Consider the following 25,216-nt stretch of genomic DNA (forward strand, 5'->3'; position numbering starts at 1 on the left):
CTCTGACTTAACACTGAGGGTGTGTCTAAACTACATGGCTCCGTCGAGCACGGATGCCTTTGCGCAAAAGCACATGCCAGAGTAGACGCTCTCTTGCGCAAATACTTTAATGCAAAAACTCTTGCGTTAAAAGTATTTGCGCAACATCTTGCCAATATAGATGTAGCCTGAGGGAAATGAAACATGGGAACAAACTTACCCAGGGTTGTGGAGGATTTTCCAATGGCTGGACAATGTGAAACCACGAATGGCTGGTGTTCAAAAAGACCTGTTCTATTTCAACCAGGCCATGAGTATTCTCTGAATTCACTCCTGTTTTATACGTCACAGACTCCTAGAACACTAAGACTGGAAGGGACCTCGCGAGGTCACCAAGTCCAGTTTCCTGCCCGCACGGCAGGACCCAGCACCGTCTAGATCATCCCTGACAGGTGTCTGTTTAACCCGCTCGTAAATATCTCTAGAGATGGAGATTCCATAACTTCCCACTTGGGCAATGGACACTGTTCCTGTGTGTTTTGTGGTCAGCCACAAAAACCAGTTGTTTGCTATTGAGTTCCTCTGGGTGTTCTCCACAACTAACACACAGCTAGTCTAGCTGGATCAACACCCAGCTGTGGGCCCTGCTCTCAGCTCGGATGCGCAGCCCCCTCCCTAGCCCCCTGCTCCCAGAGTTCGCACCAAATTGGGTGAGAATTTCACAGGGGAGGGCGGCTGTCCAGGTGGGTTTTGGGAGGCGGGACAGTGGCGTTGGCTCATGCAGACTCAGAGGGAAGACAGCCCCCTACTGAATTTCACACATCACGTCCTACAGCTCTTCGTGGTACTCCCAGCAAGGTGCTGACCCAACCCAAGACTGCTTAGCTCCCGAGAGCCGCTCGCATCCCTGCACAAGCAGGGAGACCCTCCGGGAGTCACTGCAGAAGGGTTTGGGATTATTAAGGCCCGGGATTAGGTTGCTGAAATCCTGAACTCAAGTCCCACCTTTGGCCTGTGTGACCAGGCAACAGGCGTGAAATATCAGAACAGGGGGAGGGGTAATAGGTGCCTATATAAGACAAAGCCCCATGTACCAAGGCTCTCCCAAGGAAACCAGGGCATCAGGTCACCCTACTTTGGCCAGTCTCCTTGAATGGTCCCCATATGTCAAAGGGGAGGGGGGGTGTCACAATTTTCCTTTGTCTAATTGGATTGGAAATGGTTAGGTTCCCAAGCGGGCTCTCACAAGGCTCCTGTTCAGCCCCTGCTCCAGTTAGGCACAATCTCTGGGGAAGGACAGGGAGGCCTTTAGCTGCTACCCTAAGGCACAGCACCGTAAGGACGTCTTGCAGCGGCAGTCAAAGAAGCAAACAGAATGTTAGGAATCACTTTTAAAGGGATAGAGACTAAAACAGAATCTCTTATTGCCTCTGTATGAATCCATGGGAAGTCCACACCTTGAATATTGCGTACAGGTGTGGTCACCTCATCTCAAAAAAAGATATACTGGCACTGGAAAAGGTTCAGAGAAGGGCAACAAAAGTGATTCGGGGTTTGGAATGGGTCGCATATGAAGAGAGATTAAAAAGACTTGGTCTCCTTTTTTCTAAGCAGAAAAGTCCAAGGGGGGATATGCTAGAGGTCTATACAATCATGACTGGTATGGAAAAAGTGAAGAAGGAAAAGTTATTTACTTGTTCCCATAATATAAGAACTAGGGGTCACCACATGAAATTAATAGGCAGCAGGTTTAAAACAAACAAAAGGAAGTTTTTCTTCACTCAGCGCACAGTCAACCTGTGGAACTCCTTGCCAGAGGATGTTGTGAAGGCTTGGACTTTAATAGGGTTCAAAAAAGAGCTAGCTAAGTTCATGGAGGTTAGGTCCTGCAATAGCTATTAGGCAGCATGGGCAGGAATAGTGTCCCTAGCCTCCGTTTGTCTGGAAAGGGAAGACAGGAGCGAGAGAGGGACGTGGTGATTGCCATGCACTGTGGCAGGGGGCACTCGTCCTCGGTTTGCTTTGACTCCACAAAGCACGGCTGAGCCCGGCCTGCCAGGCCCACAGCCAATATTGCCATTGCTGGGGATTTGCCAGGAGTTTTAGGAGCTGACAAAGACCAGCTTAGTCAGACTTCCTCCATGGGGATTCTTCTTCGCAGTGCTGGCAGGCGCCAGCTGGCCAAGGTCCATCCCCAGTGAGCCGTTATCTCCGCAGGGGACTGATAACACAGCTCTCCGCAAGGCAAGACACAACCCCTCTCCAAGGCAATGCCAGCAAGAGCCTTATAAAGGACCACGCCTCACGGGCTCCGGGACAAGCCGGCAGGCACAGAGCAGGATGGTCCCACTCCTGGTCACGCTGCTGCTGGTGCTGCTGGTGCTTCTCTGCTTCTGGAGACTGGCAAAGGGGGACGCGCAGCCCAGAGCCAAGTACCCCCCCAGCCTGCCCTCCCTGCCCATCATCGGCAGCCTCCTGCACCTGGCCGGCAACTCCCAGCTCCACCTCTTCTTCCACAGCCTGCAGAAGAAATACGGCAGCGTCTTCTCCCTGCAGCTGGGCTCCCAGTATATGGTGGTCGTGAACCACTACCTGCACGCCAAGGAGGTGCTACTGAAGAAGGGAAAGACCTTTGCCGGCCGGCCTCATACCGTAAGTACCCACCCGGCCACATCCCTCTAGCCTGGGCGAGAACGGCAGCAAAGCCTACCGAGTAGAGCACAGGGCTGGGGGACCTCACCCCCTGCCTCAGTTTCCCCATCCCTAAAAGCAGGGGGCTAATACCCCACCTTGTGCGCTTTGGGAGAGTTGAATGTCAGGTGCTAAATATGCTAGGGCAGTGGGGCAGAAGAAATACGGCAGCATCTTCTCCCTGCAGCTGGGCTCCCAGTACCGGGTGGTCGTGCACCAAGATGCCCCCCACATTACCACACCAGAAAGAAAGGGAGGGGTGAGACCCGCCCACCCCCTGTCCCTCCGACCGATGCTCAGCCCCCTGGTTGAGGCGTGATGCACGGGGCAAACCATGCTCCTGTTATCCCCTGGTTTCTCTGCAGGAACCAAAGTCTCTTTATTCATGCGGGCAGCCCCCTTGCAACTAAGGTGTGCTCGTTCCCTTGTTACCCTGGCAAGCCACCCAAGGACTCTCCTCTGGGCGTTGTCTTGCAGGGCAGCAGTTGGTGCATCTCACTTCCCGAGCGCCTTTGAAGTGTTGCCCTAGCTAGCCAGCTCCTGCTACTGGCTGCTCTCAGCAATCGCAGGCCAGCTGTCCCCAAAGGCCGAGCATCTGCGCCGGCTTGTCAGAATCAGCCCCACACCTGCGCTGGATTTAACACCTCAGCCCAGTGATACACACGACACTGTTTGCTATCCAAGTGTTGAGCTCCAGGAGCTAGCGAGGAAAGATAACAGCAGCAAACAGAAATCTACCGCTTCTAGAGACTACACAACTCATAGATCCACCTCCTGCTCACAGCAGTTTCTCGCATCCCAAATTTTGGGCAAGGCAGGTTGTGATCCAGTTGTCACAGGTATAAAGGAACAATCCATTTACTTCCTAGGGGCAGGGCAAGGGGTGTCCTCTTTGCCTTCTTCGGACAGCCCCCCCAAGTTCATTAGCTGACCTCAGCATCCCCTGTCATCACCGTTTGTTACTGTGTGTTCTTCCCGGTTGTGGCTCTCTGTTGACAGGGTGTATAGATTTGCACTTGCTGTGTTAGCTTCCCATGCGTTAGTTACACAGGGACAGGGAAATAATTACCCTTTCTCCGAGAGAAAAGCTGTCTGAGCAACTCTGCCTTACAACAGACATTAACAGGTATTTCCCATCTCTGTGCCTCACGTAGTAGCTGTCCAGACATATCTTGAGGACACTGATGACCAGTGTAACCCCGACTTCCCCAGTGTGACCCCGGCTTAAGAACTCACTGGACTCTTTGGTGACCCAGAGTGTACAGCCCAGAATCGGGGGGCTCCTGGAATCCCTTTGTCAGCTGGCGTGGAGAGGGTCTTGAGCAGTGAGGGGCGAGTTACTCTAGGGCGTGGGCTTCACGAGCAGGCCACCTTCCACTCAGGGAGCTGCAAGATTGGCATGACCAAGACAGTCCCCTGGGGTAGGGTTGTTTTGCTGACTGTGTTTGCGTGCTTAGCCTATGGGGGGGGAGGGTGTGTGTGTGCTGATTGAATTGTAGCAGTGCTGTGGTGTGTGTGTGTGTGTGTGCTGATTGAATTGTAGCAGTGCTGTGGTGTGTGTGTGTGTGTGTGCTGATTGAATTGTAGCAGTGCTGTGGTGTGTGTGTGTGTGTGTGCTGATTGAATTGTAGCAGTGCTGTGGTGTGTGTGTGTGTGTGTGTGCTGATTGAATTGTAGCAGTGCTGTGGTGTGTGTGTGTGTGTGTGTGCTGATTGAATTGTAGCAGTGCTGTGGTGTGTGTGTGTGTGTGTGTGTGTGCTGATTGAATTGTAGCAGTGCTGTGGTGTGTGTGTGTGTGTGTGTGTGCTGATTGAATTGTAGCAGTGCTGTGGTGTGTGTGTGTGTGTGTGCTGATTGAATTGTAGCAGTGCTGTGGTGTGTGTGTGTGTGTGCTGATTGAATTGTAGCAGTGCTGTGGTGTGTGTGTGTGTGTGTGTGTGTGTGCTGATTGAATTGTAGCAGTGCTGTGGTGTGTGTGTGTGTGTGCTGATTGAATTGTAGCAGTGCTGTGGTGTGTGTGTGTGTGTGTGTGTGTGTGTGTGCTGATTGAATTGTAGCAGTGCTGTGGTGTGTGTGTGTGTGTGCTGATTGAATTGTAGCAGTGCTGTGGTGTGTGTGTGTGTGTGCTGATTGAATTGTAGCAGTGCTGTGGTGTGTGTGTGTGTGTGTGTGTGTGTGCTGATTGAATTGTAGCAGTGCTGTGGTGTGTGTGTGTGTGTGCTGATTGAATTGTAGCAGTGCTGTGGTGTGTGTGTGTGTGTGTGTGTGTGTGTGCTGATTGAATTGTAGCAGTGCTGTGGTGTGTGTGTGTGTGTGTGCTGATTGAATTGTAGCAGTGCTGTGGTGTGTGTGTGTGTGTGCTGATTGAATTGTAGCAGTGCTGTGGTGTGTGTGTGTGTGTGCTGATTGAATTGTAGCAGTGCTGTGGTGTGTGTGTGTGTGTGTGTGCTGATTGAATTGTAGCAGTGCTGTGGTGTGTGTGTGTGTGTGTGTGTGCTGATTGAATTGTAGCAGTGCTGTGGTTGGATGCAGAGGGAGCACAGGGCTGTGTTGTGTGCAATTGGCCCGCACGGCCCTTCCCTGCCTTGACGTGCGCGTCACTTCAGTAATAGCGATAGGAAAAAATGAAACCCAGCAGAATCTGGCAACACCCCTAGAATCTGGCAAAATGTCTCGTGGGTCACACACGTACCTGCAGTGGCTGCATGGGGCCCTCGGGCAGCAGGTTGCTGACCACTGAGTCACAAAAGGGTTACTTCAGGGTGTGAGGGTGATGACTCCACCGTGGTAGGGTCTCTACTCAGAGCTGGCGCCTACCGGCCACTCAGCTTTCCCCCCGGCTACGTTCCCCTTCTGGTTTCAATGGGAGGCCAGCACATCACTTCTTGGCCTAATTATTAGGCGGTACCGGCATGTGCTGTTAAAGCGGGGTTACGTTCCAGCCCAGAAGTGGCTGCAATTAGGTGCTGGGGTAAGTTGCTTTGGTCCCTGCATAACCTGCAAAGGGCGTGTGGATGCTCTGGACTGAAATATGCTCTCGGGATGGCTCATGGCCCATGTGAGGGCTTTACACAGCCCCGAAGGGGCAAATTTGCCATCAGGCCCAGCAGTGCAACTCTGCCAGCCCCCCGGCACTGCATCACGGGGGCCCAGAAAGGGGGCGCATGCTTCAGCAACAGCATTACCGCAGGGGCTCCCCCATCTCCTCGTGGGGCCCAGCCATACTCTGAAGCTCATCACAGGAGGGTGCTACAGGGGGACAGGGGTGGAAGGAAGAGGGCCCTGGGGAGCTGAAACGCTGCTGTAGCTCCCAGCCCGCCCCAGCCCTAGCCCCACCGACTGGCTCCAAGGGGGCATGGTCGGAAGCATGCCAGCTGCTCAGGGTGGCCCATGACTGCCCTGCCCTAGCCATGCTGTTCTGTCAACAGCCAGAAGGGGGCACCAGTGCCCCACACAAGGTGCTCCCGTGCACCAGGCAGGTTCCAGGTGTGGTCCCTGTTCACCAGCGGCACCCTGGACAGGGGGGCAGCCCCATGGCCATGCAGAGCACAAAGCCCTGGGCCCGGGAGCAGCTGGGCCCTGCATGGCCCACCCAGGCCCGCTCCAGTGCAGCATGAGAAGAACTCCGCCAGCACCGGGCGGCGGCGCTGGGCTCACGCAGGGCGCGGCGGAAGGGGCACGGAGCCAGGCGCTTCCCCGGCTCGCGGTCCTGGGCGGAGACTGCTACGTCCTCCTCTTCGCCCACAGGTGACGACGGACATGCTGACCTGGGACGGCAAAGACATCGCCTTCGCCACCTACAGCCCGCTCTGGAAACTCCAGCGCAAGCTGGTGCACGCGGCACTGGCCCTGTGCGGAAAAGGGGCGCTGGCCCTGGAGAAAATCAGTAAGTGTCGCTCCCCGGCCCGTCTCTCCTGCAGGCCAGCCGACCAACCGCAAGAGGGGATGGGCGGGCTAGCTCTGCCACAGATTCCTTGGGCAGCTCGGCATGGGGCTCCGTGCCTCAGTTTCCCCATCTGTGTTGCTGACCTATCACACATGTTTGAAGCCCTCACCTAGGGAGGTTCGGGAGAGGGGCTGTGGCAGAGCAAAGGGTCATCGTCACCGGAGGATATTTGCAGTGTGACACGCGCTGCCTCTTCATCAGTGTGAGAGGGGATGGTGACGCGCCTGAGTTTGAGTTAACCCACCAGCTGGTCAACACCTGCTGCAGAGACCTGATCCCGCCACATCCACCAGCGAGCCTTGGAAACTGGGCATGGGGCGGCCGCACAGGACAGATTCAAATGCTGCCCAGCTGACTAGCAGAGCGCCCCCAGCAGGCAGCAGGGTCAGCCAGCACAGAGCGCCCTAGCTACCGGCCCCCGCGAGTCCGCCCCATGTGGACACGCTGCAGCCCCACAGATCCCAGCCCTCCGGGTTACAGTGCGGCGCCGGGCAGCCGAGCACTCCAAGGGCTGCACAAGGCTCTACACCTCACTCCTGATCTGCAAGGTGCAAGCCCCCTGCTTGTCCGGTCCTGCCCCCCCGCTCCGGTTCGGGCCCCCTCGGTCCTCACCCCCAGACCCCAGCTGTTCCAGTCATGGGCTCCCCCCCAGCTCCACCAGTCCCCCTCAATCCTGACCCACATTCCTGATTTGAATTCCCCCAACATACCCGTCTGGGCTACCCCCAACCCTCATTGCACTGACTCAGGCCAGGCTACATGCAGTCCCCCTCCCCTACGCCCCACTTGCTGCCCCCCCGGTGCTCACCAGCCTCTCCACCGGCTCTTCCCCCTCTTCTAGTCTGCCAGGAAGCGGCCTCCCTGTGTGAGACGCTCGGTGCTTCGCAGGACGTCCTCCTGGACATGGGGCCGGAGCTCTCCCGTGCCATCACCAACGTGGTGTGCGCGCTGTGCTTCAGCTCCAGCTACAGGCGAGGGGACCCCGAGTTCGAGGCTATGCTGAAGTACAGCCAGGGCATCGTGGACACGGTGGCCCAGCAGCACTTGGTAGACATCTTCCCCTGGCTGAAGGTGAGGGCTGGACGGGATGGGGAAAAGAGACGGACAGTCACTTGTGACCTGGACCTAAGGGGTGGGCTGGGGGGTTGATTTGGCTGGGACTCTCCACGCAGCCTGGCCGCTCACTCCCTGGCTTGGCCAGCACCAGGCGTGAATCCACCGCAGTCAATGGGTGCCTTGGACCCACGGGGGTTTGCTGCCCAAACAAGACCCCTGTGGAGTCTGGCAGGGTCCCCCGCGCCCCCTTGGCGGGTCCTGCTGGCAGAGCCAGAGCGCTGGAGGACAAGGGCTAGTTTGGGAACCAGGGGAAAAAGGGGGATTTGCTCTGGGGAGCACAGAGCGTCACCTGCTTGAGACATCGCAGGCAGGGCTGGATTCAGGTCTTCGTAGGCCCTAGGCCTCTGCATTAGATTATATGTAAATACATAAGAGAGAAATGCCCTATCGCAGGCTAGAGACCTAATATTCAATTGCATGTTACACCTGCCTGTGGTTTGCTGAGTGAAGCGCGCAAATGATTACGTTTGATTTAGCAGTGATCTTCTTTTCAAGTCACTTAAGATATTTTGTAGGCTCTGAATTTTCTCGTAGGCCCCAGTGTGAGGTAGTGGGGGTACCTTGCTGGTTGCTGTGCTGGGCAGTGGGTTGTGAGTGACCCCCACTGGCTGCTGGCTGCAGCACGGCCCAGCAGGGCAGGGGATGAGTCATTATGCAAGGGAGTGTCAAACCTGTCTGACCAGTGATCTCCCAGGGAGCGGAACAATGGGAAGAAGGGGAGTGGAGCCCTGGCTGGGGGCAGGGCTGGAAGTGGGGGAGTTAGCTTCTGGCTGGTATCATGGAGGAAGCAGCCTAGGGAAAGGGGCTGGGATTTAGGGGCGCAGTCTCCCCCATCTCAAGGGGGGCTGAGGCATCCTAGGCCTGCCCTGGAACCAGATGACATCTGTGCTGTGCTGTATCCTGGAGAAGCAATAAACTCCCCCTGTCCTACTGGCTGGTGGAGTCTGTCCGTGCCACTATGGGGGTGCAGGAGACGGGAAAACCCCAACGCGCCGTCGCACCCAGGCACTGTGCCTGTTGTGTCTAATGGATTATCTGGCCCCGATCACAGGGCCCGGGTGGGACTGGGATGAAGCGGGGCGAAAGGGCGTCAGTGCTGGGCTTTCCTCCTGCAGGTGTTCCCCAGCAAGACCCTGGCGTTGCTGAAGAGGTCCCTCAAGGTCAGAGACCAGCTGCTGCAGAAGAAGTTAGAGGAACACAAGGTAGGCAGCTGGGTGTGCTGCTCCCCAGTCGTGGGGCTGGGCCGGTACCTCCCCTGGCGGATCCATTCCCAGGCCCACGGGGCGTCTGCCATGACCGTACGAAGGGCGGGGCTTGCAAGTGTCAGGGAGACGTGCCCCGCGCCCTCGCCCACGAGCTCCCTTCCCCTTCCCCAAGGAAGTCTCTTCCCACCCCCTTCGTGCTTGCTGCGCAGTGGGGAGGGGGTGACAGCATGGGATTGCCTGCCCCAGCCCTGAAGTGCGCCCCCCAGCCCTGGGCACCTCACCCTCAGCTCTGCCACTTACCGCACGCTGATGCAGGTACATGAGAACATTCCCATGACAGGTCAGATCTAGGTCCAATTCCCAACCAAGTCACGGGGCTGCCCGGTGCCTCAGTTTCCCCATCTGGCACTTGAGGCAAATGCCACGTCCCAGCCCCACTGAGAGGCCTTGTGACCAGGGCAACTGGGATCTGGCGTTAGCTTGATGAGTGCTGTGGGCAGGTCACGGCCCCGCCTCGGCCTCAGTTTCTCCATCTGTGAAATGGGGCCAATGGTACGGACTCCTCTGTTGCGAAGCGCTGTGAAACCTACTGCTGAGAGTGAGGTGTCACTATCCAGGGTTAGTCTTGTTACTCAGTCATGTCCCAGGCCGGGTCAAACGTTGCCTCAGTCCCTCAGCCCCGCCTGGAGGGTTAGCCATGGGCGGGGGCAAAGGAGCAGCTCACCTCCCTTTCGAATGATCGTCTCCACAGGGCGGGGGCCCTTTATAGATGGAGAGGGGAGGGGACAACTACCCCAGGCTCATCCGATCTCCCTGGCGCATGAACTCACACTGCGCATGGGGGAGCCAGGACAGGCCCAGCACCCCAGCCCCCACCCTGTGTGCTGCCTCTGACCCCCACCCTCCTGCCCCCCTTCCAGGAAGCGCTGGGCAGCAGCTCAGTTAACGACCTGATGGACACGTTGCTGCGCGCCCAGCTCAACTTGGAGAACAACAACGGGCAGCTGGCCCCGCCGCTGGTGCTGACAGACGAGCATCTCCTCATGACCGTGGGCGACATCTTCGGGGCAGGCGTGGAGACCACCACCACCGTGCTCCGGTGGGCCGTGCTCTACCTGCTCCACTACCCGGAGGTAGGCACGGCCGCCCCGGCCGCCCACTCCCAACCACTGAGACGGGCACCCACAAGTCCCCCTCTCGGGCGTCCCCTCCTGCAGGCCTTTGCTTGGTTAGCCCTGGGGTTCCCACAGAGACTCCCCATTAGCTCTTGACGTTACTGGGCCCAGGATACACAGTAGAGAGTCCTGATTTGATCCACTGGGGGCAGTGGAATAGGTACCTGAGCCAGGTCATTGCAGGAGCTGGAAAAAAGGGCCGAGCATCGCCATAGGGCAGTGGCCGCAGCTTGAGGCTCAGCCCTCCTGCAGGGGGGAGCTAGCACTGGTGCTCCAGCTGCCCCCCGTCTTCCCCTCCCCAGGGGGAGCAAGCGGCTTCATGCACTGCCGCTCCCCTCCCCCTCGTCCCTCCTGGCACCCCCCCATCTCACTCCCTGGCAGCCCCCTCCCACACACTCAACCCCTCATTTTTGGCCCCACTGCAGAGTCTGGGGGGGGGGGCCCTCGAAAATCTACTCAGGTTTGTGTTGAGCGGGGTGGGCGTGAGAACCACTGCCCTATGGAGCCACGCCCCTCCCTGGGCTAACGCTGACCCGTGCCCCCAGGTGCAGAGGAAGATCCAGGCAGAACTGGATCGGACGATCGGCTTTGCGAGACGCCCCCAGCTCAGCGACAGAGAGCAGCTGCCCTACCTGGAGGCCACGATCTGCGAGGTCCTGCGCATCCGGCCGGTCTCCCCCCTGCTGATCCCACACGTGGCCCTTGCGGATGCCAGGTGAGACTTCTCCGGGCCCATCCCGCTCCCGGCCCGGCCCTGTCTCTGTGGGCGGGGGGTGGCAGAGCGAGGTGCTGAATGGCTCTCTCGCCCCCCCTTGCAGCATCGGGAAATACACCATCCCAAAGGGCACCCAGGTCATCGTCAACCTCTGGGCCCTCCACCACGACGAGGAGGAGTGGGACCAGCCCGGGGACTTCAGGCCAGGTGGGTCCTTTTCTCTGCCCCTCCTGGAGGAAGCCTTGGGCTTGGAATCAGCCCCTGCCTGTCTCTGCCCCTGGGCCGGGGGTCAGTGCTGAGCCAGACCAGGCTGAGAGGGCAGGGGTTACCGGCATGAAAGGTTGGAGCTGGCTGCAGCCCAGCTCTCCTGCGGGGGGGAGGGGGGGAGGTGCTGCCCTCCCTGGAGTCCCTGGGCCACGTCCCAGGCGGAGGCCAATGGGGGGCTGGGTGGAGCCTCACACTGCTGCTCTGCAAGCATCCAGAAGGGGGTGCTGATGAGCAAGGGGTCCAGCTGCCCTCTGTCCGGCCGCGCGGGCCCACCGGAGACCTGCCCCAGGTTGGCCAGCCGGGGGCTTCTTCCCAGGGGGCACAAGCTGTCGGGATCCGGGGGCAGGGGATGAACCCGAGAGGCTCCAAATACAGAGGCATCGTCTCGCTCCTTCACGTGGAGCCTGGACACAGCCGGGGGGGGGGGGGGGGCAGGAGACCGGGTCTCAGTGCCGTCTGGCCACGGCTACGAACTGGGCCCGCTGGCTTGGCCCTCGGCACAGCCCGTGGAGGGACACACGAGTTTGACAGGGCTCAGCTCCTTAGGAGAGGCCCCCCGTGTAAGGAGTGACTGGGCGTGGACGCCAGTGCCTGTGCCGGCTTCAGAATGGAGCCTCCCTTCCCCCACGGTCCGGCCCCTTTGGCCTGCAGCCGACCACCAAGGAAGGGGGCGAGCTGGCTGTAGCCCCGCCCCACCCCCCTCCCCACTCCCAGGTGCCCCGTCCGTAGGACACCGCGGTCTCGCCCCGGCTTCCGGCCTGCCCTTTAACCAGACTGCTGCGCCCCTGCAGAACGCTTCCTGGACGCGCAGGGCAATTGCCTGCCCCCCTCGCCGAGTTACCTGCCCTTCGGAGCCGGGATCCGGGTGTGCATGGGCAAAGCCCTCGCCAAGATGGAGATCTTCCTTATCCTGGCCTGGATCCTGCAGAGGTTCACCCTGGAGAACCCCCCGGGCCAGCCGCTGCCCACCTTGGAGGGCAAGTTCGGCGTGGTGCTCCAGATATACCCCTTCCAGGTGCAGGCCAGGCAGCGGGCGGCCTGGCAGAACGGCTTGTAACCCCGCTCTCCCCTCGCCTCGGACCGGGCTGGCCGCTCCAGGGACACTGTGTCTCTGTACAGGATGGTGGATGCTTGGGAGTTTGGGGAGGCCTGGAATCCGGCTCCTTTGCACTGGACGACTGACATCCTGACCTGCCTGACTGGGACCACAGGGGATGGCAATTCACTGCCTGGCTCTGCCCATCTGCCCCTCACGGGCCCTGGCCAGCCCAGGGGTGTGTCTGGCCCATGGACGAGGGAAGGAGAGCTGCTTGGGTTGTTATTTGGGCAGGGTCAACACCCCAGGGAAACGGCGGGTGCCAGGACAGCCGCGCCCTGTCACGCCAGTCAAAGGCTAGGCCCTGGCTGCACGGGCCAGGCTACAGTGCACAGCTTGCTCTCGTTGCTCTGCCATGCGGGGGGTGGAGGGAGGCAGCGTGTGGCGGGGGGCAGTGCAGGGCCTGGGCACTAGCAGAAGCAGGTTTCCTGTTCCACGGAGCAGGTCGGGGAAGTCCGCCAGGCAGGGGCCTCAGAGACCCAGCTCGGCTCCTCAGTGGGGCTGAAGTTTGTCACCCCCGCCCAGAGCCTACGATACTGCAGCTTCCCCCACCGCCTGGCAGGCTGGCCGGACCCTATTCCCAGCGCGGCCGGGGCCGGTGACACAGCTCCGGGAACCCGCCGTGTCAGGCGGCTGAGCTGGAGGGATGGGGGGAGCTGGCCCAGGCAGACCCTGGAATAGCCCCTAGCCCACGGGACTCCCCTGCCCCCAGCCCTGTGCAGGGCTGGCTGCCGGCAGCAGTGTGGGGTGGGCTCCCAGCCCCACGCAGGGCCTGGCCAGGTTGAAGCAGCCCTCCACCCACAGCAGGATGAGGGTCTGGAACAGCCTCACTGCAGGGAGCAAACACCGGAGCCGGCTGTAAGTGGGTGTCGTGGGGCTCGCTAGCCTGAGACTGGACCTGGTGACCTGAGAGGTCCTAACTCCTGTGACGTCTGGGGGTGGGAGCTTGGCTCAGCCTGTACCTGTCACTGGGAACACCACATGGCTCTTTGAAAGAGACCTCGGGCCTCTCTCGCTCACGGCGCAGTCACAGAGCACCTCACCAGCCTCCCTGTCTTTGTTCTCACAGTCGCTATTGTCCCCAATTCGCAGATGGGAAAACTGAGGCACGGGGAGACCAAGGCACTTAACCTTAACCACTAGGCAAGCCTTCCTTTCTCCTACAGCTTGCAGCCATTAAGGACCACAGAGGGTTCCAACACGGGGCATTACGTTCTGGGCCTCTGTTTCCCCAGCTGTTTCACTTCCCAGCCAAATTAGCCAGGTAACGTTGCTGTGTGCTGGGAGCCATCCACCCCCTTCCACTCAAAGGCTGGTCCTTTCCGTTGTTGGAGCCTGACTTTTGTCCGTGTCATTCACACGACAGTCACGCCCAGCGGCTGCAGCGGGGATCAGGGCCCCGTGGAGCTAGACAGGGAACGGAGAGACCCTGGATTTTTCCCTCTGGCAGCATTAGCCCCAGTTTCCACCTGGGTGACTAAGGCAGTGGGCAGTGCAAGTGTGGGGCTGGGCTGGCAATCAAAGCCATCTCTGCTGAGAGCTTTTGCCGCAAGGCCTTCCGCTCCTGCATGTCCTGCGAAGTGCACTGCTGTATTAATAAAGGGGATTTTCAGCTATTTACCTGGCCGTGCTCTGGCATTTTCACTCTCGCTGGCTTTATGAACCACAGCTCTTCAGCCATCTGGCTGCATCACAGCATCTCCTCAGCGATCCGGCTAACCTTTTAGCAGAGTAAAGAGTCTGTGTTTGCCGTTGCCATAAAAAACAGACTGTACAAGAGGGAGCCGTGCAATTAGATCCTCCCCCGCATTACTTGAGCTTTTAATATTTAACTAAATAGCAACAAAGCAACAGCTTAGACCTAAAAAAAAAGTCAAAAATGCAGCTGCAGGAGCGGGGCCGTAGAAAGAACAGAGACTTTCCCCTGTAGCCAGAAACAGGAACTGGGGTGAAATAAGCCCTCGAAAGATTCTCCTTCCGCCCCCCTGCACTCCCCAGATAAAACGTTTTTATATGTAGACACAATACACTGTTTGTTAGGATCCCTTCGTATGGGTGTTGCTGACACCGTGTTACACCAGTAAAACCAGAATGAATTTGTTAGAACGAGCAACAGGAGAACTGTCACTAAAGAAGGAAAGAAATCTTGTTTTAAGTTACATTTAATTTGTGGTCTGGAAAAGGTCAGGAAACATTTCTATTGATGATGAGGTTTTTAATCTCACACCCACCCACCCACACCCCCACCCATCAAGGGACTGGGATAAGTGACTGTTTCCACTCCGTGCCCATCAGTTTCTCCATGGGGTGAATGATACTGAACTCCTTAAGGGTACGTCTACACTACAGCGCTAGTTCGAACTAACTTAGTTCGAATTAGTTAATTCGAACTAAGCTAGTTCGAACTAACGCATCTAGAACTAAAAACTAGTTCGAACTAGCGTTTTGCTAGTTCGAACTAGTAAGTCCACATTGAGTGGACTCTGAACAGGGCTTAATGATGGCCGGAAGCAGTGCCGGCAGGGCATAAAAGGAGGACTTAGAGCATGGAGATGCTGTCTCAGGCTAGCCGAGGGCTGCGCTTAAAGGGTCCCGACCCCCACCCCGGACACACAGTTCTAAGGGGTGCCCCGCTTGCAAAGAAGTTCTGGCTTGGAGTGCCCTGAGTGCCCACACTGGGCACATCACACCACTCGGCCATCAGCCCGGCTGCACTTGCCGCAGGCTGCCATCTGGGGAGAGGGAGTAATTGGGGGGCTGCAGGAGAGCTTCCACCCCCAGAAGCCCGCAGAGCCAGCCCAGTCCTCCCCATCGGGGGCTCGTACCCCATTCCTCCCTCACCTCCTTCCACTTACCCTTCCCTAGCCCCCCTTCTTATTGATGTACAAAATAAAGATAACGTTTCTTCCAACATTGACTCTGTCTTTATTGAAAAAAACTGGGGGAGACTGGGAAAAGGAGGTGGGAGAGGGGAAGAGAGAGGCTGGGAGAGGGGAGGGCAACTAACATGATCAGGGGTTGGGAACAGGTCCCAGATGAAGAAAGGCTACAGAGACTGGGACTGTTCAGCTTAGAAAAGAGGAGACGGAGGGGGGACAGGATAGAGGTCTCTAAAAGCAGGGGTTGGGCGGAGAGGGTGCATTCAGAAAAGTTCTTCCTGAGTTCCCATAAAGAAGGACTAGAGGACACCAAAGGAAAGGAATGGGTAGCAGGCTTGAAACTAGTAAGAGAAAGTTGTTGTTGTTGTTGACAAAGCAAATAGTTAACCTGTGGAACTCCTTGCTGCAGGAGGCTGTGAAGGCTAGAACTAGAACAGAGTTTAAAGGGAAGTGAGATCAAGTGATGGAGGTTGGGTCCATGGAGTCCTATTAGCCAGAGGGTAGGAGTGGTGTCCCTGCCCAAAGTTTGTGGAAGGCTGGAGAGGGATGGCACGAGACAAATGGCTTGGTCATTGTCTTCGGTCCATCCCCTCCAGGGTCCCTAGGGTTGGCCGCTGTTGGCAGACAGGCTACTGGGCTAGATGGACCTTTGGTCTGACCCAGGACGGCCATTGTAAGCTCAGGGCTCAGTGTCGGGGGTCTCAGTGGACCCCCTTGATTTTCATGCACACCTGGTCCTGGGTGGCCAGGCTGGCAGCTCTCCTGCCCTAGACGGCCACTTTCCTGTGCCTAGTGCGGAGATCGTGGACGAGGTCCACGATGTCCGCACTAGCCCAGGAAGGTGCCCGCCTCTTGCGGTCCAGGGCAAGCTCCCGGGAGCCGCCAGCCTGGTCCCGGCAAGAGGGGGTGGGCTGGGGGGCATCGGGTGGGTGGCTCTGTGCCGTGCCAGGTGCAGGGTCTGCTGGCTGGGTGCTGGCAGGCTTGCACCTGGCACGGGCACCGTAGCCAGCCCGTGCCCCTTTAAGGGGTCCGGGGCCGGGAGGGGGGCATAGAGTTTCCCTGGTGTTGGCCAGAGTGGCCACCAGGGAAACCTGGGGAGGGCTAGCCTCCCACTAGTTCGAACTAAAGGGCTACACAGCCCTTAGTTCGAACTAGCTAGTTCGAACTAGGCGTTAGTCCTCGTAAAATGAGGTTTACCTAGTTCGAACTAAGCGCTCCGCTAGTTCGATTCAAATTCGAACTAGCGGAGCGCTAGTGTAGCGCATAGGAAAGTTAGTTCGAACTAACGTCCGTTAGTTCGAACTAACTTTCTAGTGTAGACATACCCTAAGTGAAGCCCTTTCAGATCTGGTGCAAAGCACCCTAGAGTAACGAGGGATTATTATTCACCAGCCAAGAGGCCCTTAGGAGACCATTGTCTCCATGCCAGAAGTGGATGGGGTTCTTGGCGTCACTGAAGTCTATGAGCAAGGGGATCACTGAAAGTTTGGGGCCCGGGGGAATTCCAGTGTTCAGCACCTCTGGAAAACCAGGCCCTCGCTTTCTATGCTTCCTAGGACCCCGGCATAGCTCCTGTCTCCTACCAACCAGTCCTGTGCCCCAGGAGAGGGAGGCAGGACATTTCCCACGGTAGGAGGGAGGGGACCCTAAAGCATTTTCAGACTTAGCCTTGGCCTATCCAGCGATGCGACTTACCTCAGGCGTTCGCTAGATGGCGCCAGGCTCATACGTTGCTGGACAATTTTTGTTGGGACCGCACCCCCCCCCTATGGGCTCTTCAGCCCCTCAGCCTTGTCACCCTCGCAAACAGAGATGTTCCCCTCCAGAGCTGGCGGAGGGGCTAAGTGGCCCAGAACACGGTGCCGTTGGGAGTTAGGAGCTGCAGCGTCAGCGCTGAAAACAACCCGGCCTGTAAGCCGAGCGGTTTGCTAACAGTTTCCATCAGATGAGGGAAAAGCCTCGACGACACCGTTAGTTGTTTCATCCGTAAGGCGGAACCCCAAAAATCCAGTCACCGCCAGGGACAGCTGGGGAACTGATGGGCTGGCTAGTAAGTCTGGACCACCATTACCCGCCCACCCCCAACCTGCTCCTGGGCCCGCCCTCCCATCCAGACCCACCCAGCCCTCCAACCACCTCCTGCACCCTCCCTCCCGCCAACCCCCAACCCGCCCATGCGCCCTCCCCCCCACCCGGACCCGCCCACCCCCAACCCGCTCCTGGGCCCTCCCCCCTACCCCTGCCCCCTCCCCCCCACCCGGACCCGCCAACCCCCAACCCGCCCCTGCGCCCTCCCCCCCACCCGAACCCGCCCACCCCCAACCTGCTCCTGGGCCTTCCCTCCCATCCAGACCCACCCAGCCCCCCAACCACCTCCTGCACCCTCCCTCCCGCCAACCCCCAACCTGCCCCTGTGCCCTCCCCCCACCCGAACCCGCCCACCCCCAACCCGCTCCTGGGCCCTCCCCCCCACCCGAACCCGCCCACCCCCAACCTGCTCCTGGGCCCTCCCTCCCGCCAACCCCCAACCCGCCCCTGCGCCCTCCCTCCCATCCAGACCCACCCAGCCCTCCAACCACCTCCTGCACCCTCCCTCCCGCCAACCCCCAACCCGCCCCTGCGCCCTCCTTCCCGCCCAGACCCCACATTCCAACCTACTTCCCAGCAGCTCCTCCCCACACACTGAACCCTCATTTTTGGCCCCACCCCAGGGGCTTGGGGCCCACAAAGTCTACTAGCCTGGGCCCCCCTCGGCTCTGGTGTGGGAGGAGCATGTGGGGAGTCTTTCTGCTTCCCAGTTGGGGACCACACCCGTGAGGTGGGGGTTGTTGGTTTATTTCTCACTTGTGTGGCCCCCGACTGATTTTCCTGGGGGTGAGTGACCCCCAATCCAAGGCAGGGTTCCCGCCCTACGTCCGTCCCCACTAATGGGCACCAGGACGTGCCGGGATCCCATTTCTTAGGGCTTGCAGCTTTCCCCAGGGGCCTCCCCGCCGCTGGGAGACAAAAATGGACCCTGTCCAAAGGGACTTTCTACCTTTGCAGCAGCCTCCCGGCCCGGGACAGCACAACGGGCCTCGGCTGCAGCCGTCTGTCTCCCGCACTCGGAGCAATTAGCACCCGGGGATTCACCCACAATCCGTTCCTGTACCATTCTCCCCAAGCTGCCCAGGCTCACACCGGCCAAGGCTTGACGGTTCCCTTCCGATCCTGAACGGAAGCTCTAGGACCAGACACGGGCGCTTTGCCTCCCAGCCCTGAGCAAACCCTAGGACGCTAACAGTGCCCCTTCGCCCGTCCACGTTCTGGTCTGGCCTCGGAGCAGCCCCCCATCACCTGGCATCCCCCCGACAGGGCTTTAACAGTCGGCCCCGCATCAGTCAGCCTCTGGCTGGTTAAACCCTTCCCGGCCTGGGCCACTTTTTAACCAGCTGCTGGGTATTTCACCCAGGTAACCTCCCCAGCTCAGGACAGAGGGATGGGAGGGGAGGGGATGGGAGGGGACATGTGGCATGTTCCTGGTCCTGAGGTGTGTAAAAGGGTTTTAAAAACACAAAACCCTTCTGGCTTCCAAGCTCCTTGGTTGTATCTATGGCCACTTCCGTTCCAGAAAGGGTTGGGATGGGTGGCAGGAGCAGGTTGGAGGGCTGGGCGGGACGAAGGGCACAGGAGTGGGTTGGGGGTCGGCGGGTCCGAGCGGGGGGGGGGGGGAAGGCGCAGGAGCCGATTGGGGGCTGGCGGGTCTGAGCGGGGGGGGAAGGCGCAGGAGCTGGTTGGGGGTCGGCAGTCTGGGCACTTGGATTTTTAGCGGTCCCACGGTTCGCTTTTCCACCACATGTTTACATCCCGACTGAGCAGCCCTGACAATTCCCCCCGCGTGGCCAGCCCCAGGAATTCCCAAGCCAGGAGACAGGCCCCAGTAGTCAGGAGATTGGCTTGGGGGGGAAAAAAAAAAAAAAAAAAGCAAGTGGTTGCACCTGTGGGCACCACAACGTCCAGCTTTTCTCCAGGGCCCCAGCGGCATGAAACACGTCTGGGGCTCGGTGTGGGTTTAAAAACCAGCCAAGAATCTCCCAGGATCCCCTGACTCCAGGAGCTGGGGATTGACAAAAACCCACCAAACATCATGAGGTCTCCCCCCTCAGCCTTCCAGCCCAGAGTCAGTGAGAGAGTCAGACACAGAATCCGGGCTCCAGCCACTAGGAAACGCTCCCTGCTGTGGACTTCACTGGTAGGTTAATAAAACCCAGTGCGGGAGGCTCCTCCCCTTTCTCTCGGTCAGTGCCCGTCTGGTAACGAGGCCTTTCCAGCCCCTTGCCTTGCTCCTGCAGAACAAGGTCAGCCACAGGCAATACAGTGACCTAGTTTGCAAGGATCTAGGCTAGTTGCTGCTGTCCAGAAAAACGTGAGCCAGACGCCCCAGCGTGAATGGGCCCGCCCCCCCTCTCCGCAGCAGCCCAAGGGCCCAGCCAACCTCTGGATTTGGCCCTGAGTTTGGCAAGTTTTCTCAGCCCCCCAAAGCCGCAGGGGAAGTGAACCGGCGAGGAGTGAGACAAGGGGGGAAAACAGTCCCTGCATCTGAGTGAACGGGGGGCGCCAACACTAAGGTGGAACGGATCAAACTCCGCACCTGAGCCCCGGGCACGAACTAGCGGTGCTAAGTCAGGAATTCTTGGTAAGCAGCAAGTTTGATCTTCAGGGGTGGGCTACTGGAGGGAGACAAGGAAGCGTGTTTAGCCTCACTGGGATAGCCGCCTTCCTCACAATGTTAATCGTTCCCCACCGTACAACGGAAGGAGGAACTCACCTCTGGTTTCTTGCCGTGAGGGGCGATCATGGATCCCTTTTGCGTCAGGTCTCATGATACAATTGTTCGGAGACAGTCTAGCGTGTGCATCCGACGGAGCAGCCGCTGGGTTTGTGAGCAGAAAGTGACTGAACCAAGCTACGTCCACAGCCACAAACCAGCTTGCGAACCGCTTGAGTTCCCGCTTTGTCTTCTGGTTCGCCAAGACGAGCTCACCACATCTCGGGCTGCACATGCAGCTAGCTGCTTACTGAGCCAGACGTCACGAATCCACAAAGCGAAGGAGAAAGAGGGGAGTGGCAATATGCCAGGAACTTAAAATGGATCGGTCACTCTTTGCCTAGGGAACGTTAGAGCCTGGGCCAAATGGGAGGAGACTTCGCACACTCCCCCGCCTCCAATCCCTGATTGGCCTGGGGGCAGGAGGTGCACACGAAGTTTCCTCCGCCCTACCACCGCCCTAAGTGCCCCACGCGCCTGGCAGGGTGGGAGGAGGATCCGCCTGCTACCCCACCCCCAGACCCAGATTCACCATCTGGGGGTAGGGAAGCCCGAAACACCCTGGCCCCGCCCCTTCCTTTTTAGGCCCCACCCCTTCCTTTTTAGGCCCCGCCCCCTTCCCATGTGGCCTGGGCCACTCAAAATTTTTGAAGTGGTCCCTGGCAAAAAATGATTGCCCACCCTTGCCCTAGAGTCACCAGCTTTCCAAACTCAACCCGACACTCTGGTTTTTGGGCCCTCTCCTCTGTCTGGTGAGAAAATTCAGAAAATACTGGACAGGCGCAACGTCCGGTATTTTCTGGTTTTCCGGGTAGGCGCCGGACGGAGCCTGGCGGGGGCGGGGAGAGTGGCTGGGAGGCGCGATTGGCGCTGGGAGCCTCTGGTTGCGTCTGACGTAGGAGCGACGCCTTGGGGAGGAGGAGAAGCCCCGTCCACAGGAGTGGCCCAAGGCCGGCTGCTGCAGCTGGCGCCCCAGGTAGAAGGCGCGATCGGCGCCTCCGCCTGCACAGCCGTCAATAGCCGTGACGTCATCATCGGGCGCCCGGGCCGGCAGCGCCCTAGGAACTGCCTCGTTAGCCTAGGCTCACAGGCCGCCCGCCTGTCCGTAACCCTGAGCGCTGCTGGAGCGCGTTGCGGAGCCGTAGCTGGACTCGCTTGTGCTTCACCGGGACCGGGCACAGGACAGGCAGCGCCCTGGGATCTGCATGGGCCTGGGTCAGTCCTGCTCTCTGCTGGCCGATTCTCCCCCACCCACAGCCAGCCCTGCTCACCCCGACCCCTCCTGAGCAGCCCTGCTTCCTGCCGGCTGGTTCTCCTCCCAATCTCGAGTGGGAGAAGTGACGCTACAACGCCCTTGGCATCAACCCGCCAAGTGCTCAGACCTGTTACCAGCTGATATGCAGCCTGGGAGGAAGGAGAATTATGGCCATTTAAAAAAAAAATGACTATGTGCCTCAGTTTCCCCATCTGTTGCATTGTTACCCAGTTTGGAGGGGGATTCAGTTTGCTCTTAGGGCAAACTAAAATACACCGGGGATGTCACCTCCCTTTCTGCGCAGAATGGGGGTCCTTAAGGAAGCAGCTGAACGCAGCCCGGAGTCAGAGGGACGGCTGATCAGTGGGAAGGGGATGGGGCGGGGTGTAAGGTGCTGGATCTGGTGGAAGCTGGGAGCTGTCTCGCCTGGGAACCGACTAGGCAGGGAGGCAGAGGGAAGAGGGCGTCTGGCTACAGCTTGCCTGGGCTCTGGCTGCCCAGATGGGCCCTGCCATCACCCCCTTTCTTCGGGCTAACCCAAGGCCGGCCCGGCCAGCGGCCTGGCTAACCAACCGTGGGAAATGCTGCTCGAGCGTCACGGCAGATGCCCGGAGGAGGGATGAGTTCTGAGCCCAGGTCGGCTGAGGGGGACTTGCTGCACTGAGCCCCACGACGGGAAGGCCCAGCGCCCGCAAGCCCAGAGATTCAGGCTCTGCAGGCGGCGAGGCCACAGGGCTGCCCTGACGGAAGAGCGAGACCTGGCACAAAGGGGGTGCTCCAAGAGGCTCTTCCCACTGTGGTGGAGCAGCACCAGCCCCACAGATCCAGGGGGGCAGCCAACACGGACTCCGGCACCCGTTCCTATGGTAACTCCCTGCGGCTGCCTCTCAGAGGAAACGTTTCCTTCCCTCGCACGCGCTTTACGTGCCGGAGGGGAAGCCCTGGCCTCCAAACCACAGTACAGCTGCCTGATCCAGCTCCCTCTCCACGGGGCGCTGGACCGGGTCCTAAACACACACAGGGTGGCCAGAGGGAGGGGAGGCGTTAACGCCTTACACAGCTTCCAGTTTTTCTACTCCTCCTTGCAGCCACCCCTTCAGCTCCCTCACGGAGTACAAAAATCCATCCCTCATCCCCCTCACCCCTGCTCCTAGCTTAGCTAGAATCCAGCTGCCCATCCCATCCCTTTGGACTGTTCCCCAGCTCCCTGGCCCCTCCCAGCAGCTTAACCCCCCCCCCTTCCCACGCTCCCTGCAGACATGACCAGCAGCAGGGCCCCGTTGTGCGGGGTGCAGAACAAGCACAGACTGTCAACCTGTGGGGGGCACGTGGAATCTGAGCCTAAGAACACAGACAGCGGGCAGCACACGGAGAGAGGAGAGAGCACAAGAAAACACTCCTGGGCGGCGGGTAGTGGAGGCAAGGGAAGGCATTGCCTTCCCAGAACTCCCTGCGCTCCCTGGCCACCCAGAAGGGCTGAGGTCACAACAGCCCGGCTTCCTGGCCAGCCAAAAGACTGGACTTCAGGGCTGGGGTTGGATGGGGCTTGTCTCCACCGGGGAGAGGTTGCTGAAGGGGCGGGGTCTTGGGAAGAAGGGGCAGGGCTTGGGGCAAAGGGCGGGGCCTCCACCTGCTGCTATGGAGACAATACTGGGCAGCAGGCTAGGCTGTGGTGTGAGCGGTCCAGGATTCTGACGGAGAGTTTGGTTGGAGAGTGTTTGCCAGGTCGCGTCTCCCAGGCCCAAGGGAGCGCACAGGAGAAAGCACGAAGGTGCCACGAGTGGGCGATGGAAGCTGCTGTCGTGGGCCGAGCGGCGTCTCCCCGCTCCGGTGGCTTCCGTCCCCATCCCCACATGGGCGCAAGCACGGAGGGGTGCCTGGACAGAGCTGTGCCTGGTGACTGCAGCCTGGTTTTCGCACGTGAGGGTAACCCACACGCACAGCGTGGTTCCGTGTCCCATGGCGTGGCACTTACCCCACTGACAGTGAGAGAAAGACCAAGGGAGCTCTACCGCCTAAGCTAAGAGCCGGCTGACTTTAGCGCTCAAGCTGTGACAACTGCAACACTAAGCTCCAGGGGTCCCAGGTTCAACTTGCCTCTCCTGGAGCCGGTAGCACCCCGGCAGATGTCCTGGGATGTAACAGCCCCACGCAGATAAAGCCGAGGGAGAGACACTTGAGGAGGACGGGTGAGAACGCAGCAGGCCCTATTCTCTCGCCATTTGCGGGGGGGGGGGGGGGTGTCAGCAACTCTTCACACAAGCCCAATTCCACAGCTGCAAGTGGAAACATGTGCAAGCCATTAAGCGCTGGGACAGATCACAGCCCCCGGCTGCGGTGGGAGAGGGTGTCTGTGCCCTAGTTTCCGAAGAGACTCGCGTGTGGCACCAGGGAGTCAAACCCGTTCGCTGCCCAGGCACCGAGAGAGGCGGTGGCCTCAGAACATGCTTCCAGACTGGAGCGTCCTGCAGAACCGGGGCTGGATCAGCCTCAGGAGAACTTAGGCCCCAGCACTGAAAGCCTGCCCCTGAAGTCAGTGCGGGGCCAGCTCCGGGCTCCACGGACCAGCGGGTTAGAAGGGGCCGCCCGGGTCAGCCAGTCTAACCCCCTGCCAGGCGCAGGCGTGGTTGGGCAACCCAGGGACAACAGCCCAGCTCCTGCTGCATTCGAGGGATCATTTCAGGGGATGCTAGTGGAAGCAGCACAACTAGGCCTCCTCTGCTCCCACACCCCTAACTGCCCACAGGTAGCATTGCCAGCAGGCTGGTTCCAGAGTCCCGGCGGGGTGCAGGTGAGGTGGGGTGGGGGAAGCAGAGGGGAGGAGCTGGATGGCTCCCCCAGAAGAGGAGCGTTTCGTGAGGAGTACAAACCCAGAGCAAGGAGTCTGAGATCCCACCGCTGGCACTAACACGCTCCCCTCCATGCGCGGAGGCCTCACCCCACCTCGCCGCCACTCCTGGCCGGGTTAAAAGCAGAAAGCAGCGGGGGTTTACAAAGGCTCCTAATTCCCCTTTTACTCCCTTGGCCCCGGCTGGGGCTAGCACAGCTCAGAACTTCCCAGAAGAGCCGGCACTTCCCCCGACCCCAAAGAGCCCAGCACACCAGCCCCAAGGGCTGGCGGGTAACACGCCCAAGTGCAGCAAATCCACGGACCGTCCTGGAAGTTGCTACCCCCTTCAGTTCCGCTAACTGTGGTTGTGGGAACAGGAGGGCAGCTGGCTGCTTAGAAACCAGCTGATGAGAATGCTGCAGCCTCTGATTTTGAAATCAGGCTGCGTGCGTCATCACCGTCGTGTTGCGTGTTTTCCCCGGGCCGCTCGGGGTCTTTTCACGGGCGGGCGGAGAGGGGAGAAAACAGGACATGAGTGTGCGTCTCTGCAGGGTTCAGATGGAGAGCAGGCAGGGAGGTGAAGAAACACAAGAGGCGTCTGCTTTCTGCACATGCCAGTAACCCACGAGGCTCGTCAGAGGAGAGAAACCCACGGAAAACGTGTGTATGACGGCGGAAAGCTCGGGGCTTTTTCTGGGAGGCATCGGAACAGAGGCTCTGCCACAAGCTGTACTTGGCCCCACATGAAGGGAGAATGTAAGAGAATCAAGCCAAGCCCACCGCAAGCCGGTTTTCCTTGAAATGAGCCCTAACGAATGCTGGAGTCGAGGCTGTACTGTGCAGGCAACATAATGCAGCCCTCCCAAAGCAAGCCTCCCAAGGGCCTGCCGACGGCCTCTCCTCTCAAGCTCCAGTCCTTGTTCCCGCGGAAAACCTAGGAAATGAAACGCAAAGGCCTCGGCGTGCATAGGGAAAGACGATGCAAAGGCGAAGGCTCCTGCAGCAAGGTTCATGCTGCCCCGGCTTTCAGCCTGTATGTGGCATCGCAGGTTTAATACTTTTCCCCTGGGGGAGAGAGCTCCTCAGATGGCACCAAGGGAGAAGGCGCAACGTGGCCAAGTTAGCAGAAGTGTCAGGCCCTTCACTTGTGCATGTGCTGGGTAACGTGAAAATTGTCAAGCCAGGATGCTCCCAAAGCCTCCGCCGTTCCCACGCCACCGAGAAAGATGAATTTTCTGCAGCGCCTGCAGCCTCC

At 59.2% G+C, this 25,216-nt stretch overlaps 1 protein-coding gene and 1 long non-coding RNA gene across 2 annotated transcripts; one reads left to right on the plus strand and one right to left on the minus strand.

Moving 5' to 3' along the window:
* The first annotated feature begins 2,304 nt into the window (after nt 1-2,304).
* On the plus strand, nt 2,305-13,806 carry CYP17A1 (cytochrome P450 family 17 subfamily A member 1). The gene is made up of 8 exons (XM_075935564.2): nt 2,305-2,631; nt 6,418-6,556; nt 7,458-7,687; nt 8,848-8,934; nt 9,858-10,070; nt 10,658-10,827; nt 10,931-11,034; nt 11,886-13,806. Exons 1-8 carry the CDS (start codon nt 2,320-2,322, stop codon nt 12,149-12,151), a joined length of 1,521 nt encoding a protein of 506 aa, XP_075791679.2. The 5' UTR covers nt 2,305-2,319; the 3' UTR covers nt 12,152-13,806.
* LOC142830462 (uncharacterized) lies at nt 7,558-20,425 on the minus strand. Its single transcript, XR_012905739.2, has 3 exons — nt 19,877-20,425; nt 13,812-13,910; nt 7,558-7,694 (listed from the first exon to the last, which is right to left on the minus strand). It is a non-coding gene; the product is annotated as an uncharacterized LOC142830462 (long non-coding RNA).
* Between the last annotated feature and the right edge of the window lie 4,791 nt (nt 20,426-25,216).

The sequence above is a fragment of the Pelodiscus sinensis genome, chromosome 8 (genome assembly GCF_052426305.1).
Source record: "Pelodiscus sinensis isolate ZL-2025 chromosome 8, ASM5242630v1, whole genome shotgun sequence".
Classification (NCBI taxonomy): domain Eukaryota; kingdom Metazoa; phylum Chordata; order Testudines; family Trionychidae; genus Pelodiscus; species Pelodiscus sinensis.

What these genes read in the sequence shown, in the direction of transcription:
- CYP17A1 (XM_075935564.2), top strand. Translation starts at nt 2,320, where the DNA reads ATGGTCCCACTCCTGGTCACGCTGCTGCTGGTGCTGCTGGTGCTTCTC. An exon ending in AGAAGTTAGAGGAACACAAG is followed by an intron (nt 8,935 to 9,857) that starts GTAGGCAGCTGG and finishes CCCCCCTTCCAG; the next exon opens with GAAGCGCTGGGCAGCAGCTC. An exon ending in GCCCGGGGACTTCAGGCCAG is followed by an intron (nt 11,035 to 11,885) that starts GTGGGTCCTTTT and finishes GCGCCCCTGCAG; the next exon opens with AACGCTTCCTGGACGCGCAG.